At 35.5% G+C, this 18,370-nt stretch overlaps 2 protein-coding genes across 5 annotated transcripts; both read left to right on the top strand.

The window, feature by feature from the left end:
• The first annotated feature begins 801 nt into the window (after positions 1 to 801).
• Positions 802 to 12,610, top strand: lrrc74b (leucine rich repeat containing 74B). Of its 3 annotated transcripts, none has more exons than XM_043238444.1 (10): positions 802 to 1,138; positions 3,632 to 3,846; positions 4,893 to 5,035; positions 5,653 to 5,785; positions 7,271 to 7,477; positions 10,172 to 10,281; positions 10,976 to 11,091; positions 11,425 to 11,503; positions 11,651 to 11,746; positions 11,827 to 12,610. In XM_043238444.1, the coding sequence occupies exons 1-10, from the start codon at positions 1,035 to 1,037 to the stop codon at positions 11,938 to 11,940; spliced, it is 1,317 nt and encodes a 438-aa protein (XP_043094379.1). In that variant the 5' UTR covers positions 802 to 1,034; the 3' UTR covers positions 11,941 to 12,610. The 3 variants fall into 3 exon arrangements, 2 of the variants coding, with proteins under 2 accessions (XP_043094379.1, XP_043094378.1); XM_043238443.1 differs by having other exon boundaries at positions 3,657 to 3,846; positions 11,827 to 12,606; XR_006250937.1 differs by lacking the exon at positions 11,425 to 11,503 and having other exon boundaries at positions 3,657 to 3,846.
• Positions 12,611 to 13,162: 552 nt separating this feature from the next.
• On the top strand, positions 13,163 to 18,053 carry nipsnap1 (nipsnap homolog 1 (C. elegans)). 2 transcript variants are annotated; one of them, XM_043240770.1, is made up of 10 exons: positions 13,172 to 13,360; positions 14,502 to 14,629; positions 14,953 to 14,998; positions 15,266 to 15,360; positions 15,809 to 15,879; positions 15,959 to 16,099; positions 16,543 to 16,574; positions 16,666 to 16,760; positions 16,847 to 16,930; positions 17,628 to 18,053. In XM_043240770.1, the coding sequence occupies exons 1-10, from the start codon at positions 13,281 to 13,283 to the stop codon at positions 17,690 to 17,692; spliced, it is 837 nt and encodes a 278-aa protein (XP_043096705.1). In that variant the 5' UTR covers positions 13,172 to 13,280; the 3' UTR covers positions 17,693 to 18,053. The 2 variants fall into 2 exon arrangements, with proteins under 2 accessions (XP_043096706.1, XP_043096705.1); XM_043240771.1 differs by lacking the exon at positions 15,959 to 16,099 and having other exon boundaries at positions 13,163 to 13,360.
• The last annotated feature ends 317 nt before the right edge of the window (positions 18,054 to 18,370 follow it).

The following is an 18,370-nucleotide window of genomic DNA, read 5'->3' as shown; positions in this document are numbered from 1 at the left end:
TGGTGTGTTTTGTTGAAATGTCATTTAGGGATTCCTATTGAGTTTCTATAGAGAAACAGAAGCAATCTAGGGACTGTTTTCATCTCTTTTATTTAATAAAAAAATTTTTATTGCCAATGTGCTACAACTCTGCAAAAGAAATACTATATATACTTATATTTATTATTATTATTTATACATTTTAGAATCAAAATAAACTACGTAAAGAATGTGCTGTAAATAAAAGAGGTAATTATGAAATACTTAAGAAATAATATACAAACTGCATATGTATTACATGTGTATATGTATTTTATGATGCTTATAAAAAACTGAGATTGAGTTTTTTTTGAAAGTCGAAAAAATGTCTGAGCATGTATGCTCAAGTGTACGAATTATATTTTTATCTTTCATATATATATATATATGCCTAAAACTATTTAAATATTAATATAAATGTAACATTGCCATTACATTTCAAAATAAGTATGTATGTGTGTGTGATTTAAATCTAAACTTTTAAATATACATTTTTATGAGGTTTTATAGAGAGCAACTGATTGTGTAATGAGAGATGAAGATGTATTTTCTTTGTTTTATGTAATTGTTTCTCTCTCTCACCACTCACTGCAGAAATAGATTGAGCGCGGCTTTATGAGAGGAGAAATGACACCATGGCAACCAGTCAACAAAACAAATGATCTGAACAATAGCCCACCCTCTGTGTTCAGGCTCATCGGCCGATTGGATGAGCAGTCCAACATGCAGCTCTGCAATTAGTCGAAGTGACTGTCGGTCAGATACAAGCTTGCATCAGAGCAGGTTAGTCTGGGCCAACAGGAGACACTGCTGCACTGATTTGCCTTCTCACAGATTTGATTTTAAGGATATCGATCCTGTCTGGCAGGGGAAACCAGAGTGAATCGAATGTGATTTAGTTTGATCAAAGCATTCTCAATATTCATTTTGCAAAGAAGCACAGACTCGCGCAACGTATAAAATGGTAGCGGGCAAAAAGGTGACAAAAGAAAGCATTCTTCCATCAGTGTGCGAAGATGAAGGAGATGAAGGTGGACCAGAAGAAGATTTGGGAGCAATCGCGAGCAGGCCGGTCAGCAGACCCAGGAGTCTCTACAGCAGAGGAAGTGTGGATGGCCAAGTGAGTGTCGTACGCTTGTGTGTTAGAAAACGTTCGTTCCTACATCTATTCAACCAATCAGATTTTAAGGTCGGTGAAAGAACAAGTTTGGCCTATGAAAAACACTGGTTTCAGATGTCCCAAATCTTTTGGTACTTGTCTAGTGGTGTGAAGAAGTCAGTGTGGTTTACGAACATTTTCAATACAATAAATATGCATGAATCCTGTTGGAAAAATGCTAACTTAAATTTTGAACAAATATATAGACCATAAAAGCGTCCAAATGGTATCAGAAAGTAAGTGAAAAGTAATTACAAATACTTTGTTACAGTACTTCATTACAGTGCATTTTTTATTGTTTTCTACTTTCTTGAGTAGGGGAGACCAGGTATGGTTGTAACACCACCATTTAATAATTTCATTATCTACCTACTTCCTCCCTGATCTTATATGAATTATTGTCAAGGCTGTAAATAGATATATGCAGATTTTATAAAGAAAAAAAATCTGATTTAGGTGCAAGAAACTCAAACTGTTGAAGATTAAATCATACAGTTTTCCTTAGAATAAATTGTAGATTATCAGGTTTTTAACTGCTAATTTCAACCGTTATGCTAATACAACTAGCTAATCATTGGTTGACTGGGGTGGGGTTGTAACACAGTTTAGTATTCGTTGCAAAGAACTGAGAACTTTTATGTTGTCTGGATGTATAAACCTGGGTTTAAAAGATTTGTTTGACACAATGATTTGACACCATTGTCAATCTGATTGAAAAAAGTCATAAAAGTGCTAATTGACAACGTTTATTATAGAAACTACTTTGCTGTATTAGGTGTTTGAATAAACAAATCCTAAAATTGTCATTAGCCAAGTACAGAAAAATATTACAGAATGCAAATGATTGGTTATTGTCCAGCAGTGTATTTGATTTCTTAGCCAATTGAAAGACATAAGAAAGTTTTTTTTTTTTTTTAGACAAATTAAGTACTTTGTAGTTTTTAAGCAAAGACTCACTTGAGTCAAATAATTTTTTTGTACTTTTACTTGTACTCAATAAATTACCTAATAATACTCAATAATAATTTTACTTAAGTACAGTGTCTTAGTACTCTTTCCACCACTGCTGCAAAAAAACTTACTAATATATATATATATATATATATATATATATATATATATATATATATATATATATATATATATATATATATATTTATATATATATATATGAAGTATGTTTCCATTATTTAAATTTATATTGTATTTTTTTATATTTTTAACCACTTCTGCTCTAGCATTACATTTTGGTCAAATTACTGAAATGTGATTGGCTCTCGACCTCGGCCTTTATTGTTTAAAGTTTAGGTTTTCTCAACTTTCTGCTGCTCTCACTGCTTGCTTCACTGCGCTGTCAATCCCCCGCACGAGCCTGTCGCTCAGCGCCCATAGAGAATGAATTGTAAACGCCCGCTCATCTCAGCACCAGTGGGCACACACAGTAACTTTGCAACCCCTCACCACAAACCATCTGCCTTCATTCTGGTATGTGACCGGTTTACAAAATCCAAAAATTCCTGATAAATAAAATCAAATCCCCTTCCTATGTGTTTGTGCCTCGCAGTATGTTTCACTTGGAAATGTGTCACATTGCAAGAAAAAAAAGACTTGTATGGTGAGATTATTACTTACTGAATGGTAAGATTGTGTGCCATTCGGAAGTGAAAACAGAAATTCGTGTAAATGTAATTTTGAACTAGACAGACAAATTTTGTTTGAAAGTTTTCAAAATGTTTAAAAGCCTTTGAAGTTTGAAGGTTTTTGGCCTGATAGATAGATAGATAGATAGATAGATAGATAGATAGATAGATAGATAGATAGATAGATAGATAGATAGATAGATAGATAGATAGATAAAAAGATGACGGATAAAGACAGAAAGAAAGAACAAAAGTGTGATAGATAGATAGATAGATAGATAGATAGATAGATAGATAGATAGATAGATAGATAAAGAGACAGAAAGACAGGGTGATAAAACGATAGATAGATAGATAGATAGATAGATAGATAGATAGATAGATAGATAGATAGATAGATAGATAGATAGATAAAAAGATGACGGATAAAGACAGAAAGAAAGAACAAAAGTGTGATGATAGATAGATAGATAGATAGATAGATAGATAGATAGATAGATAGATAGATAGATAGATAAAAAGATGATGGATAAAGACAGAAAGAAAGAACAAAAAAAAGTGCAATAGATAGACATATAGACAAAGAAGATAGTATACATAGATGGATAAAGACACAGAAAGAAAGAACAATAGATAGATAGTGGATAAAGAGACTGAAAGACAAGGTGATAAAACAATAGATAGCTAGATAAAAAAGATGATGGATAGAGACAGAAAGAAAGAACAACAGAGCAATAGATAGACAAAAAGATAGAGGATGGATAAAGAGCCAGAAAGACAGAACAATAGATAGAATGATGAATTCTCGTTTCAGAGAGTATCCTCTGCGTTGTTCTCAGAGAGTGTCTAGATCACCCAGTCTGCATCAGAGCACAAGAACGGCCCATCAGGATGAAGATCATACGAATGAAGAAGACGAGGTGGATGAAGGTGGAGGTATCCGTCCAGGTGATGGACAGCAGCAGGAGGAAGAGTGTGTCATCGGTGACGTAGATTTTGACACAGACCTGGAACTCGACAGATTTCACAGTGAGAGTTCTTATTAAAAGTGAAAGTGTGAATATGAGCGGAGAGAGAGAGAGAGAAGGAGAGAGTGGGCCGACGGGGGGGACGTGGGTGATGCACGTTCTGATAGAGGGTGTCAAAGAGCTAAGGGGCACAGAATATGATGTTGCCACTCAACGGGGAATAAAACAGGCAAACGGCCGTGAGTCACGCATGTAATTTCAGACAGGTCTCTCTCTCTTCCTCGCTCTCATTTTTCACCTGCTTGTTCTGCAGATACCGAAACACCTACACACTCCTCTACATATACATAAATCACGGCTCCATCCATCCCTCACTATCTCTCTGATGGCTGTTTATTCAGCTTATTAGAGATAGCCATCTGCTAGATTACTGCTGTGTGCCTCCGCATAGCTTAATGAATGGCTTGGGAATTTTCCACATTCATGATAATTGCGCATCTCAATGAGAAACAATGATACATTGTTGTCGTATTTGGTTTATGAAGTCACACCAGTTCATCTCGTTTGAGCTGTAAAGGTTGCGTGTGTGAGTACGGCACACTATCTTCTGATTACCTGTGCTTGCTGAGGAAAGCATCACTTATTTTCACTCATAAGTCATAATGAGAATAGTAAACCTCTAATATGTATTTTCAATTTTAGTGCGTAACTTTGTACAGTTTGTGCTGCATACGGTGGCGCCTCCTTGAGATGTTTTATTGCTTTTGTAAGCAATGCTTTCGCTTTTTTTTGGTTTATTATTATTATTGAATTTATTCTTTAGCTTTTATATTTAGATTTCCTGCACTTTAGTATGAGAAAAGTGCATTACAAATACAAATAATTATTAGCATTAAAATTAATTCGGACAGAAAGTACATTAAACGAGGCCACAATCAAAAGACAAGAATGTTATAGGATTACAGATTTTATAATTTCAGTATTTTGACTTTGTCTGTATACGGAGAGAAATTAACACAGTATCGAGCTGTCAATAACTTTTTAATTTATGTGCAAAAGAGCTGTTTTATCGAATAAAAGAATGAGATTATTCTGGTTATGTTCTAGATGAAAGACGAGCATATGACCCCACAGGACAGTCAAGCTACAGAGAGGCTTGTAAGATGCTGAATGTAATTCCAGTGTCCTGCTTCCTCCGAAATATGAACCAGAGTGAACTCAACATGATGCATTATGGGCTGGGCTCACAGGTAGGAGCAAAGAATACGATTTAGGGGGCATTTACACAGCTCAACTGAACATAGACATTTTTTTATGCATCTTGGCTATGTATTTACACGAAAACAGCGTTTTGGGGGCATAAAAACGCAAACGTTTGAAAACGGCTTTAAAAAGTGCGCGTTTTTGGAAACGATGCTTTTATCATTTGCATGTGAATTTGTGCATCGTTTTTCACGCGCATGCATATTAGATCTTCACTGACTGTAGTGTTAACATTTGTGCTCAGATACTTAGTATAAGAGACATTGCCATCTACTGACCTGGCATGCATAATACATTTTTTTTATTTGTTTTTGTGAATCCATGGGAATGAGGATTGTTTTCCCAATGTCATTGTCAATACACAATTACACAATATACTCTATTCAAAAATGCAAAGGAAAAACATTTCTAGTATCCATTGAAACTATGCGAATAATGATTAAATAAAAAATGGTGGCGAAATGTAAAACTAACGATTTAAAGATGCTCTATAGAAATAATATGGACTGATGGCTAAAGAAAAGGCATCATAGGAAGTCTGTAGGTCCTGCTGCATTCGATACAAATTAAATATGATTAACATGTCAAAAACTTTCCTCCATAGGGTACCAAAGCTCTGGCCATTTCCTTAGTAACCAACACCTCTGTCCTGAAGCTCAATCTGCGAGATAATTGGATGGAGGGAATAGGCGGGGCTGCCATTGCTGATATGCTCAAAGAGAATTGCTACATCACAGGTGACGTCCCGCAGGTCCACACACAACATCACAGTATTGCCTTGTTTTCCTTGGACTTTTTTTTTTTTATTAACTAGTAGTGTGAGAGTCTGTTTGATCTCATCTGCGAGACAGTCTTGTCATGTTTTTTATAAAGGAACATGGGGCTGGACAATTCTGGAATCTTTTAGAAAGCAATATGGTTTATGATATAACAAAGGCGACATACTGATTTCAATATCAGATTTCAAATTTCACTAAATTTGGTGGGTTAAATATTTCTATGCAATGTTAATTCATGCTAGCAACTTGCTAACAGCATGTTAAAAATACTAGTGTGCTAAATGATACAAGAAACACCCTATCAAAAATGTTTAAGTGCTAACAATGTGTTAACTTTTTAAGAACTTCTTAAATTATGCTAAACTATGTTAAAAGATGCCAGTAATGTGTTTAATCACATACGTAATGCTCTAACAGCTTAAAAAAAACATCCTGGCAATGTGTTACATCATGTTAGAAACAAGCTAGAAACATGCATTTTTACTGTGAGAGATGACTTTCTCAAGATGACGGATGCACCAGCATGTCTGGAATCGTTGTATATGGCATTTGAATATACATAGGCTATATATGCTAGCAACATGTTAAAATGCTAACAATGTGTTAAGACATGCTAGCAACATGCTGAAAGATGCTAATAATGTGCTAAATCATATTATAAACGTTCAAGTGGTAAAACATGATAGCAAGTCAAGTAACCTTTCAGCAGTACTGAAAAAAACACAAAAGAAACCATTACATACACAACACATGCGCATATTATGTTCCCAAAAACTTGCCCAATAGTTTGTAATGGTATTTGGAATTTCTTAGATGGTTTTTATTGTTTTATTTTTTTTAGCAGGGTGCACACTCATTTCAATAATATTGCTAAATATGAAGTGTCCACAACAAAGCATGCCAAAGGCAACTGTGGGAAGGAACCCAAACTCAATCAGTGACAAAAATGGACGGAAAAAAAAACCTGGGAAGAAACCAGACTCAATCGGCAGTTCTCCTCTGGCCAGACAAACCAACGTGATGCGGTTTAATTCCAGGGCTTCATCACAAGTCAGATTGTTTATTGTTATGAAGATTGCGATACATCTCAGAGCGATTCCTGCAATCATAGCTACATGGGATCAATCTAATTCTCGGACTTCTCTGTGTATAACCTTCAAACTTCAAAAGTTATTTGAAACTTTCAGACAACGGCTTTGTCAGGCCTACATCAAAATTTGTCATAACTGTTGCTGTACTATACATTGTGATATCTGAGCACATACAATGAGGTTAAAAATGGTTAAAAATGTAATGGATAATAGCCAATTCAAAGCAACATACAACAGTTTCACAGTTTTAATGCATTTTATTCGCTGTGCATTCTGGTTGATTTGGTGAGGCTCATACAGTTGGTTTTGCAGCACTCCCTCAAGATATAAACTGTATGTTTTTCCTTCCCAGAAATTGATTTGTCTGAAAACCGGATGGGTGAATATGGAGCCAGGGCTCTGTCCAGCATGCTGTTGGAAAACTCTACCCTTTTCTCTCTCAACCTCTCCGGGAACCATCTGGACGAGCGAGCGGCCAGACACCTGTCCCCAGCTCTGATCAGCAACCAGAAACTTCAGCACCTAGACCTGAGTCACAACAGATTCGGAGATATAGCAGGTGCGAGATGATGTGAAAAGCTGCTGATGAAAGGTTCACCGCTTGATTACTGCAGACCTCTGAATAACTTTGCTTTTAGAGGGGCGTTTAGTAGTTGTTGAGGCATTTGGCTGACATGTGTTGAATGGCTGCATGTAACAGTTGGACCGGAAGGCTACAGTTTCATGGTCACTTAGTAGGATAAGCGCTAGAAAAAAAAAAAAAAAAAAAAAAGATTGAGATTTGATCCAACACATGCATAACAAAAAGAACATTAACCTTTAACGCTGTATTGCACAATGGGAATGAAATTCAAATCTGTTTGTTTCACGTTCATTACTGACGATTTTTATAGCACTACAGAGTATAATAAAAATGTCTAGACACAAATTTGGATAATTTCGTTTCAGTTCACGAAGCAAAAGATAAGTTGGCCAGTGCAGTGACTCTCCACTGCCGGGGTGCTTAGACAGGAACCACTGCTTTATAAAATTTATGAAACTGAAAAAATAACAGGGCAAAATGTGATGTTTTTTAATGAATTAAAAAATATAAGTGCAGCAAAGGTGCCTTCAGTGGTGCTGCTGTTTTACTTTTGATTATGCAAAACTACAATTTTTTTATATTTTATATTTTATTTTAAAGAGATGAAGGCAATGACACAATTAGGGGGCGTGACAATAGCAAAATGTTTTACTTTGTTTTACTTATTTAAGTGCTAGTACAGGCTAGTTCAGGCCCTCAGACGATACTGCATCACTCATCGGCGTGATTCTGTCATTGGGCCCAGGAATACTTCCAGAAACCACTGTCGGTAAACACAATCCACCCTGCCATCTGCAGATGCCAACTAAAGCTCTGTCATGCAAAAAGGAAGCCATATGTGAACGTGGTCCAGAAGCGGCGTTGTGTCCCGTGGGCCAAGGCTCATTTAAAAAGGAATGTTTTAAAGTGGAAAAGTGTTTGATGGTCAGACGAGTTCAAATTTGACATTCTTGTTGGAATCTCAGATGCCATGTCCTCCAGGCTAAAGAGGAAGGAGGTCTTCCAGCGTGTTATCAGCGTTCAGTTCAAAAGCCAGCATCTCTGATGGTATGGGGGTGCATGGAGTATGGTCAGCTTGCATGTTTTGGAAGGCACTATGAATGCTGAAAGGTTTTTAAAAGTTTGAGAGCAACATATGCTCCTCTCCAGATGACGTCCATTTCAGGGAAGGGATTTCTTCAGGACAATGCAAAACCACATACTGCAGATAATACAACAGCATGGCTTCGTAGTAGAAGAAAACATAAAAAATACGTCAAAACCCCCCTCAAACTCTTCAGCAGCTGGAAGAATGACACCAAATTCCAACACCAAAACTCCAGAAGCTCATAACCTCGATGCACATCATCAAACTGCTTTGAAAAGAGGAGGAGATGCTACACAATGGTAAACATGTCCCCGTTCCAATTATTTTGAGACCTGTAGCTGGCATCAACTTAGAATTGAGCTCATTTTGTCTATTAAATTTTGAAATTTACACATTTGTTATATTATCTACGCTCTTTTTATGAGAATAAAATAAACATCCCAACATTTCTGGAATTTGGCTTGTAGTTAAAAAGTTGTATAAGTTGTATAATGGCACTGTATAATTTCGGGTGTAATATATATGTCTACTGCGAGGTGATAAATTTGCTTTTAAACAAACCTTTAACTACAGTTTTATTTTTAATACTTTGATAAATGAAACCTGCTTTAAACCCACTGTTTTCAAACCCATCTCAGAGATTATTCATATCTTTCTGTGGGAATGTACGGAAACGCAATTCTTCAAAATAACGTTGTTTTTTAAAGCTAAGTGCTCTCTTCTTAACTCCAATGCAAATTGGAAATGATAGTCGGCTTCAACACGAGCACAATATCTTCATATTTGCAATATCCAGAGGGCTGGATCTCAAATGATCAGAAACTCCAGTATGATGATGAGGGATAAAGAATACAGTCCTAAAGCCCCACAGCTGTCAGCATGAATGACAGAGTGTGAAGATAGGAAAATTACCTCAATAAAATATTGCACATAATCATAAAGAGGAACTCCTCCATGACCTGCCATGATTCATACATCTTTAACAGATTCCTCTGGCACATCTCTGTTCATATTACATATGGTGATGGCTTTCTTTTTATAATCATACACCGCTCGCTTACTCCAGGCAGGATACACTGGTGACCATCGCAGATGCAGTCAATAAGGCCTGACACAGTTATGTATATCGAGTACGATATTCATTGAGCTTTTTGATTTCTTTAAGAGCTTTGAAAATGGTAACACTTTCAGGGAATGCTATTTATTACGCATAATACACTGCCGCTCAAACGTTTAAGGTCAGAAAGATTTTTTTGATCATTTTGAAATCATTTATTTTATTCTTTTATGCTCACTATGTTTGCATTTATTTGAAATTACTATAAAAAAAGATGTTAAAAAATGTATACTTATTTTTCCTGATTATATTATTTTATTTAGTTTTTATGTTCTATATTCTGTATCCTTACGCTTATATTTTATGTTGCTCCCACACCGACTATCATATTTTTGGCTTAAATTACTAGTTAATATCCAGATAGATCATATAGAAATAAAATAGTATGTGGGAGACACAGTAATACACTGAATTAATAACAGTAACTCCCCTATGTTGCTCTTCTCCATCTTTCTCCTTTCCTCAGGGGAAATTCTGGGTGCTGCTACTGCCGAGAACACGGGAATGAAGTCACTCAATCTGGCTTGGAACTGCATTCGAGGAAAAGGAGCCATTGCAATTGCTAAAGGCCTGGAGGTAAGAGGAAAATAAAGTCCATCCTCTGCCAGAGTCACTCACTCATGTAAGAACTTACTTTGGCCTAGCATCCATTGATCAAGTCAGGATTTAACAACCTAAATATAGCAACATGCTGTTTGGTCCAACATCCTATGCAGTAAAAAGGGCCTTATCATGAGGAATCAAAATTAACTTCATATTTTAAGATGAAATAGTTTAACTGTGAAAACATATTGTAACTTTAAGAGCTTTAAGCACTCTCCCTGTCAAAAAAAGGACGATTATTAAAAATAGAGTTGCACAAAATAAGAAAATGCATTATTTGCTTACTTCTTTTTATTTATATAATAATAATAATGACAATAATAATAATTTGGGTGGGGTGGGTGGATTTAAATAAAAAATAATACAAAAATAATCAAACTTTCTCCCCTGTACAAAAAGACAATAGTAAATAAAAAAATCTATTATTATTAAATTATATTATTAAATAATAAATAAATAAATATAATTATATTATTTAAAAAATTGTAATAATGCAATTATTGTTATTAGTAGTAGTAGCAGTAGTAGTATTTAAAGTAAATCATGATACAAGCAAATTATAAGTGGACATTAGTGTGGTAAAAAAAAAAAAGAAAGAAAACATTCTGAGACACTTAAATTCTGCTCATATGTTACTGTAATTATTCTGTTGGATTTGATTTTGAAGGGAAATATCTTCTTGCGGACCCTGGATTTGTCATACAATGGCCTGGGCAAGGAAGGATCTGTGGCTCTAGAAGAAGCACTCAAACACAACAATACACTGGAAGATCTGAACATCAGGTACTGTTGTCACAGTACGATTATATATTATACTGCATCTGTATTTATGGAAAGCAGGACATGCATCACCTGCGAGTACGGCCACCTCACCTATTCTTTGCTGCTCATAAACAGTCCTTGATTTATTGCCGTAATTATGAGACGGTAGACAGTTGAAATCGTTCAACGTTTGCCTGCTAAATTAGTTTGAAGGTTCACAATGCACAGTTATTCATGATTTATTTGCAGTGGTGAAATCAACAAACACCAGACTTCGCAAACAGCCGATAAACTGACAGCCGGAATAAAAGTACCTCAAATACTTGCTTAAAATACTTTTTTCTTTGTCTGCAGCAATAATCGCATCCCGCTCGAAGGAGCCATCCATTTTGCGTTGGGCCTCAAAGCGAACACGACTCTGCGAATTCTCAAAGTGCGAAAGATGAAAATAGTAACAGCAGGGAATTTTTGAAGCGAAGCGCGGCTTTTAAGTTTAGGCTTTCAAGTCTGCGTCACAAGAGATTTATGGTTTTTCGATCTTTGTTATGACTAATTTGGTTGGTTTTACCGTATGATCCAGATGTCTAGGAACCCGATGCAGTCAGCGGGATGCTACGCCATTTTAAAATCAGTTCAAGCGAACCCAGAGAGTGCAGTAGAGTTCTTAGACTTCTCTGTGAGTGAATCCTTCCCATTCATTTCTCATATTTCCTTTTCCTTGCTGGTTTTGCGTATCTCTAACCTCGTTTCTCGTAGGATATTTGCGTGGACCAGGAATTTGAAGACTTATTCGAAAGCGCTAAAGAAACACTCCCAAACCTCCAGGTGAAACATGGTGGAAAAATTAACGCAGCGCTTAAAAAGAGCTGAGCTTTATTCAGAAACCCATTCTGGACAATCCGATTGTAATCGTGTAGGCTTGTAGAACCGCAAACGCATTTCTGAACTCGCATAAAACCGAGACTTTAAACTGATTTGAATCTCACTCCACACTCCTCCACATGGCAAATTGGATCAAGTCATGGTTGATGGATCATGGTTTCCGGCGTTAAGGGAACAACGGTTCGGGAAGAATAAAGTTTCGAAAAAGATTTGATGACATTAGTGACCATAGACTTTAAAATGTTACGTGTGGAGCAAGCAGAATTGATCTAATTACTATACACTACCGTTGAAAAGTTAACGTTTTCAAAATAAGTCTGTAATGCATTATTTGATCACCAATTCAGTAAATATTATGAAATATTATAATTCACAAAAACTGTTTTCTATTCGAGAATAGTATAAAATGTGAATTATTCATGTGAAATAAGAGTTTTCAGCATCATTACACCAGTCTTCAGCGCCACATGATCCTTCAGAATATTTTTTAAAAGCATTATTAAAAAAATTATGATCGATGTTGAAAAGAGTTGTGCAGCTTCTTCTTTGTGTGGAAACCATGGCATACATTTGATAAAGTTCAAATGAACAGCTTTTAATTGAAATAGAAAGCTACTAAAGTATTAAATGAGTAGTTGACAAATAAAAAATGGACTGTCCTATGGTGTGAAATAATAATAATTAAAAAAAAACGTATATAATAAAAAATAACTTGCGAAAAATGTATCTTCTTTCATAGTTACAAATAGCGAGAGGTTTATCTTTAATGTTAATATTTTTTTTTACATTTACATTTTCTGTCACACCATAGGACACATTGATACCTCAACTATGTATTTATTTTATTGCAAAATTATTTCAAATAATTTGGGGTGCATATATCCTTGCTGAGAAACCAGCTTAGGCTGGTTAAATATATATATATATATATATATATATATATATATATATATATATATATATATTATAATTTATAGAAATAAATCAGTGGTCTAGCTTTTTTTTTCAGCTAGCTAGCATTTATGCTAGCTTTATGGTTCTGATTTTAATTTGTAGTAATCCTGCTATTTAGGCCGCAAACGTTGTTTAGTCATTTTTGAAAAGTTATTTTTCTTTGAAACTGGATTTTAATGACATCAGCGACCACATCAACAGATTAATCACCATGATTAATGAGTTTCTAAACTTTAACGAATCAAAGGCTCGCGTGAAGCTGAAGTCCAACGGTTCCCCCGCGTCAAACATTAACTCGGACGAACGCGTGTCGCAACTCACGCAACAACAACAACTCCGTATAGACGAGAATCTACATACAACACGACAAAATAATGGCGACAACACGCTCTCTGCATATCCTCAACAGACAGCGGCATTTCCTGAACAAGGTGCACTCAACATGGCTGGTCAGGTAAATGTGCTGCATTTGTCAGTGAGAGGTGCGTGAAGCTAGGATAAAGATAGTCGGCGGTGCTAGAGTCCATTCGGTTATATATTCAGTATGGGGGCAGTCGATGAATATTATGGACGGTATCTTGCTTTTTAACATCAGGGGGTTTTGTTCAAATATATGTGAACGTGTAAGGTAAAGTGTAGGCATAATGTGCTGCATAAAAGCGTCCTGTAGTGTGACAAGGTAATTTTTAAAGTGCATAAATTCAGTTTCTCAAATCATCGCCCACAATGCACAGGTAATATTGCTACATTTTTCACATGAAATAACCTTTTCTCTGACATTGCAATAATGTCTCTGTTTCTTTCAGCACCTATTTTTAACTTGCAATACATTTCGTTTTTCATAAATCTATTATAATAAATCTATGAATATAAATTATATACATTTATTATTTTATCTATCTATCTATATATATATATATGTATATATATATATATATATATATATATATATATAATAACTGCAATAATATTATTAGTGTAAAATTTATATATATATATATATATATATATATATATATATATATATATATATATATATATATAATTTATTTATTAATCAGTGGTCTAGCATTTTATTTTTATTAGTATTTTATTGTTATAATTATTTTAAGAATTTAGACTGACTGCTATAGCCTTTAAAACTGCCTTAACTGCAGGCCAATTTGTAGTAAATAAATATTGGCATATTAAAGCAATAAAAGCAATAATAATTTATTGATCATCTGTACAGGGAGGAGATTTGCAGTAAGTTCTCCACACAAATTATGTAAATTATCATTAGAATGTTTTTTTATTCAAAATAAGGAATGGTATGTAGCATTACTCATCTCATTTTGCAGCAATTTTTGAACACTGCACTCGAGGGCGAGGGGGGCTATTAAACTATAAAAGTTAATATTAAGTCATTAAAAGTGTATGCGTAATAATTATTTAGCATGTCACGCTGCCTGCCTTTGCTGTCACTGCTTGAAATGTCACATCAACTGCTCATGTGCGTACAGGCTTTCTATAAGAACTGCGCACTGCAGCTTGCGATGCATCACTTATATATTTATTAAACACTTGCTGAAACAGTTTTGCTTGTGAATCTTTAGAGGTTTTGCGAATAAAAGCGATGAAGGCTGGTTGAGTTCCATGTTTGCACACAAAGTGGATGCCAGGAAAGATGCCCACTCCAATCTGCTCTCCAAGAAAGAAACCAGCAACCTCTACAAGATTCAGTGTGAGCCAACCCGTCTAAAACCTTCGAGGATGCGCTCAAATGTTTAGGCCTTGGGAGAAATTGCGCACGCAATACAGTTGATGCGAATGACTAAAAATATCTGCATGCATGAATGATGCGCTCGTCGTTTTCCTAACAGCCTAAACCGGTTTAATTGCTTTAATAAATCAGCTTGCAAAGTGTTTATTCGTAGATGATATTTAATTGAACGGTTGGTTTGAGTGATAAAATTGCAAGGAATTTCAGCGAATTCAAAATGTTTCCTACAGTTTTTTAACTCTGGTCCATTTGTCATCCCGTTCGAATCCCGTTTTTTCTTTCAGTTCACAATGTCAAGCCAGAGTGCATGGAGGCATACAATAAAATGTCGTAAGTACCCTTTTGAACTGATAACGTACGCAGTATTGATTTCAGTACGACACCTGCCGCGTCTAGATGTGACGTACTTTGCTTCTTTGATCGTCCTTACGCGATCCCGATTTATTATCATCGCTGTAGCACAGACGCGTCCTGCCCCAACTTTCTGTTTCTGTATAAAACGCATGAATGCGAATTCCACATTAAACCGTTGCGTGCAGTTTTAGCCCGTTAACTGCATTATTGTCGGGTTTAAATATTTCTTAAATTACTCCCAAGGGATGAGGTACAGAAAGAACTTCACCGGGATGCGAGTTATCCGTGTGAAGTCATCGGAAGCTGGAACACGTGGTATGGGGAACAGGATCAAGCGGGTGAGATGGGAAACAGCATTTATGTTTTCGAAATTAAGTCTTATGTTGCTTTCATTCGCTTAAAAGTACAGTAAAAAGAGTACTGCTGTGAACTATTATAACAAATTCAAATAACGGTTTTCTATTTGAAAGCATTTTAAGATGCAATTTACTTCTGTGATGCAAAGGTCTGTCTTCGGCGTTCTTTAGAAATCACTGATATGCTGCTCAGCTAGCCTACTAAAATTATTATTATTATTATTATTATTATTATTATAAAAAAAGATAATAATTCGAAACGTCTTTACTGTCACTTTTGATCATTGAGTCATCTGATCAAATTACTGATTTTAAAAAAAAAAAAAAAAAAATGTAAGCACCAGATTTGGTTTGTTTACATATCTGCTAGCTGTTCCGTATATATCTTTCTGCAGTATTAGAGTGACACGCGCTGTTTTTGTGTCTGCAGTGCATCTCTGGAGGTATTCCGGCGGGTATCCCGCTCTAACCGAGTGTTTGAGCAAACTCAACAGCAATACGGTATTTGCCACATCTCTGTGCACTTCAGATTTAGATGTGAGGATGCATTTTGTCCTTTATCGGAACGTGTTCTCTGCAGGCTTATCTTGCATTTCGAAAAGAGAGGAGTAAAATGCTGATCTCCCGATGCAACCAGCTTCTTCTGGAGTTCAGTTTCTGGAACGAGCCTGCACCCAGAAGCGGCCCCAACATTTACGAACTGAGAACATATCAACTAGTAGTAAATACCATTTAATCGCTCTTTTTTTATATATGCACAACAGAACAAAAAAAATGTTTTGTTACATTTTACATCGCTTGCTCATCAGTGGATTCTTTGCAGTGAATGGGTGCCGTCAGAATGAGCGCTCTTGAAATGTTTTCTTATGTTGTGTTTTAGCTGTAAGCAACGGTTCAAAGTTTAAAAACATGTTAGTCGTGGATTTTTATCTTACAAACGAGCAGCTTTTCGCTTAGCAAGACATTAATCGTCGTGCGTTTCGGACGCTCATTCTGACGGCACCCATTCACTTCAGAGGATCCACTGGTGATATTAAATTTCTCTAAATCGGATCCGATGAAGAAACAAACTCGCAGCTTGGATAGCTTGAGGTCAATACATTTTAAGCTTTTCCTTTAATTGTTTTTTTCCTGTTTGGTTTGTCCTGAAATTTCTGACTCAAGCCTGGAACAATGATTGAATGGGGAAATCACTGGTAAGTTTGTGTCTGAGCTGTACAGTTTAACTTTAAAAAATAAATTACTGATATTATATCGCCACGTGCATCTGTTTTTATCATGTTCAAGGGCTCGAGCCATCAAATATAGACAGGAAAATAATGAAGCGGTGGGAGGCTTCTTCACACAGATCGGGGAATTGTACGTCGTTCATCATTTATGGGGTAAGAACATCCTTCGCTGAGCTCAGGTCTTCTTCTGATCATTGCATATTATTAAGTGATTTCAAAATATTTTGTATGTGTTTTAGCCTATAAAGACCTGCAGTCTAGAGAAGAGACCAGAAATGCTGCTTGGTTAAAAGAGGGCTGGGATGCCAATGTGCACTATACCAGTGAGTATGAACAAAATTAACGTATTAATGTATCGATCATGTAGATAATACACTGTTAAATGTTTTCAAATCTGTTCAAAATATGTAAAATATTTTATTTCATATAATGTGCTGTTCTTTTGAATAGCATCATATAATTCTTATACAAGTCCAACAACAATATGAGGTAGCACAGTTGTTTTCTACATAATTATAATAATAATAATAATAATAACTTTCTTAAGCAGGAAATCAGCATACTGAAATTGTTTTTAAAAAGTCATGTGACACTGAAGCTGCTGAAAATATTGCTGTACCATAACAAAAATAAATAGTTTTTAAAAAATTTTAAATACCTAATTATTTAAAATTGGAGTATTAATGTTTATATACTTACATTTTCCAGCCTTGGTGAACATAAGACTACTTTTCCAATTTTCTTACAAAGACTTACATACTGTCAAACTTTTGAACAGTAGATTATATTTTAATATGCAACCATAAATCATAACCATAAATGTTTCCAACTGTGCTATCATTCATTGCCATTTTTCTGCGAATATTATCCCACGGATATCTGAAAAAAAAGCTTGTTTAAATTCTGTAAAAATGTCTTAACTTATGACAGTAAGAATAATTTAAAAAAAAAAAGTGTTTTGTTTGTAAACAGCGCCATCTGGCGGATTTCAGTAGAACTGTTTATTTGTGTTTTTGACAGTGCCTCTTATCCAAAAGATGGAATCGAGAATTATGATTCCCATGGAACATTCGCCTCTGCAGTAAAATCGGCAGCGTTTCGTCTGTGATGATACCAAATACACAATCCACCAGCTCTGACTTAATCAAACACATCCGAAGCAGATGATCGTGCTCTTCAGGTCCCCTTCAAGTAGACAGGCAGTTGTGTTAGAGAGGAGCCGGACCTAAAGCCTGCAAGAAGGCAGACCTGTGCAGGTGTCGAAGTCAATCTGAGAGATACGATGAGAGAGCTCGGACTGTTAAAGCATGTGTTGATCCGGTCGTTCTTCTTTCTCGTGCATCATTTGGCCTGTTGCAGTGTCTGAAGAAACTGCCTGTCAGTGTAGCCTTTTATCTACAATTAAAAGAAATTTGCTAAATTGAATAAATTTATTGGAATGCTTCATTTTAACGTGGTAAAAGCTCTTTTATGGAATAATAAATAATGTGTTGATTTGTAGTCTGATATTACAACATGATATATTATTGTGATTTAATAATAATTGATGTCATGGCCATTTTAACTGTACATAAAAACTTAATTTCGAGGCACAGAAACGTATGCTATAAGGATAAGCTAGGAGAGTATTTTTGTGTACAAAGAAAACTAAAATAATGACTTTATTCATGGAGCATGCTATAATCTATGCACATACTTTGGTCTTAACGGGAACAAGGCAAGTACTCAAAATATCTACATTTGTGTTACATACAGGTTTGGAG

The sequence above is a fragment of the Puntigrus tetrazona genome, chromosome 5, assembly GCF_018831695.1.
Source record: "Puntigrus tetrazona isolate hp1 chromosome 5, ASM1883169v1, whole genome shotgun sequence".
NCBI classification, from domain to species: Eukaryota; Metazoa; Chordata; class Actinopteri; order Cypriniformes; family Cyprinidae; genus Puntigrus; species Puntigrus tetrazona.
The sequence above is the reverse complement of the archived record's forward strand: the minus strand, read 5'-3'. Positions and strand labels throughout refer to the sequence as shown.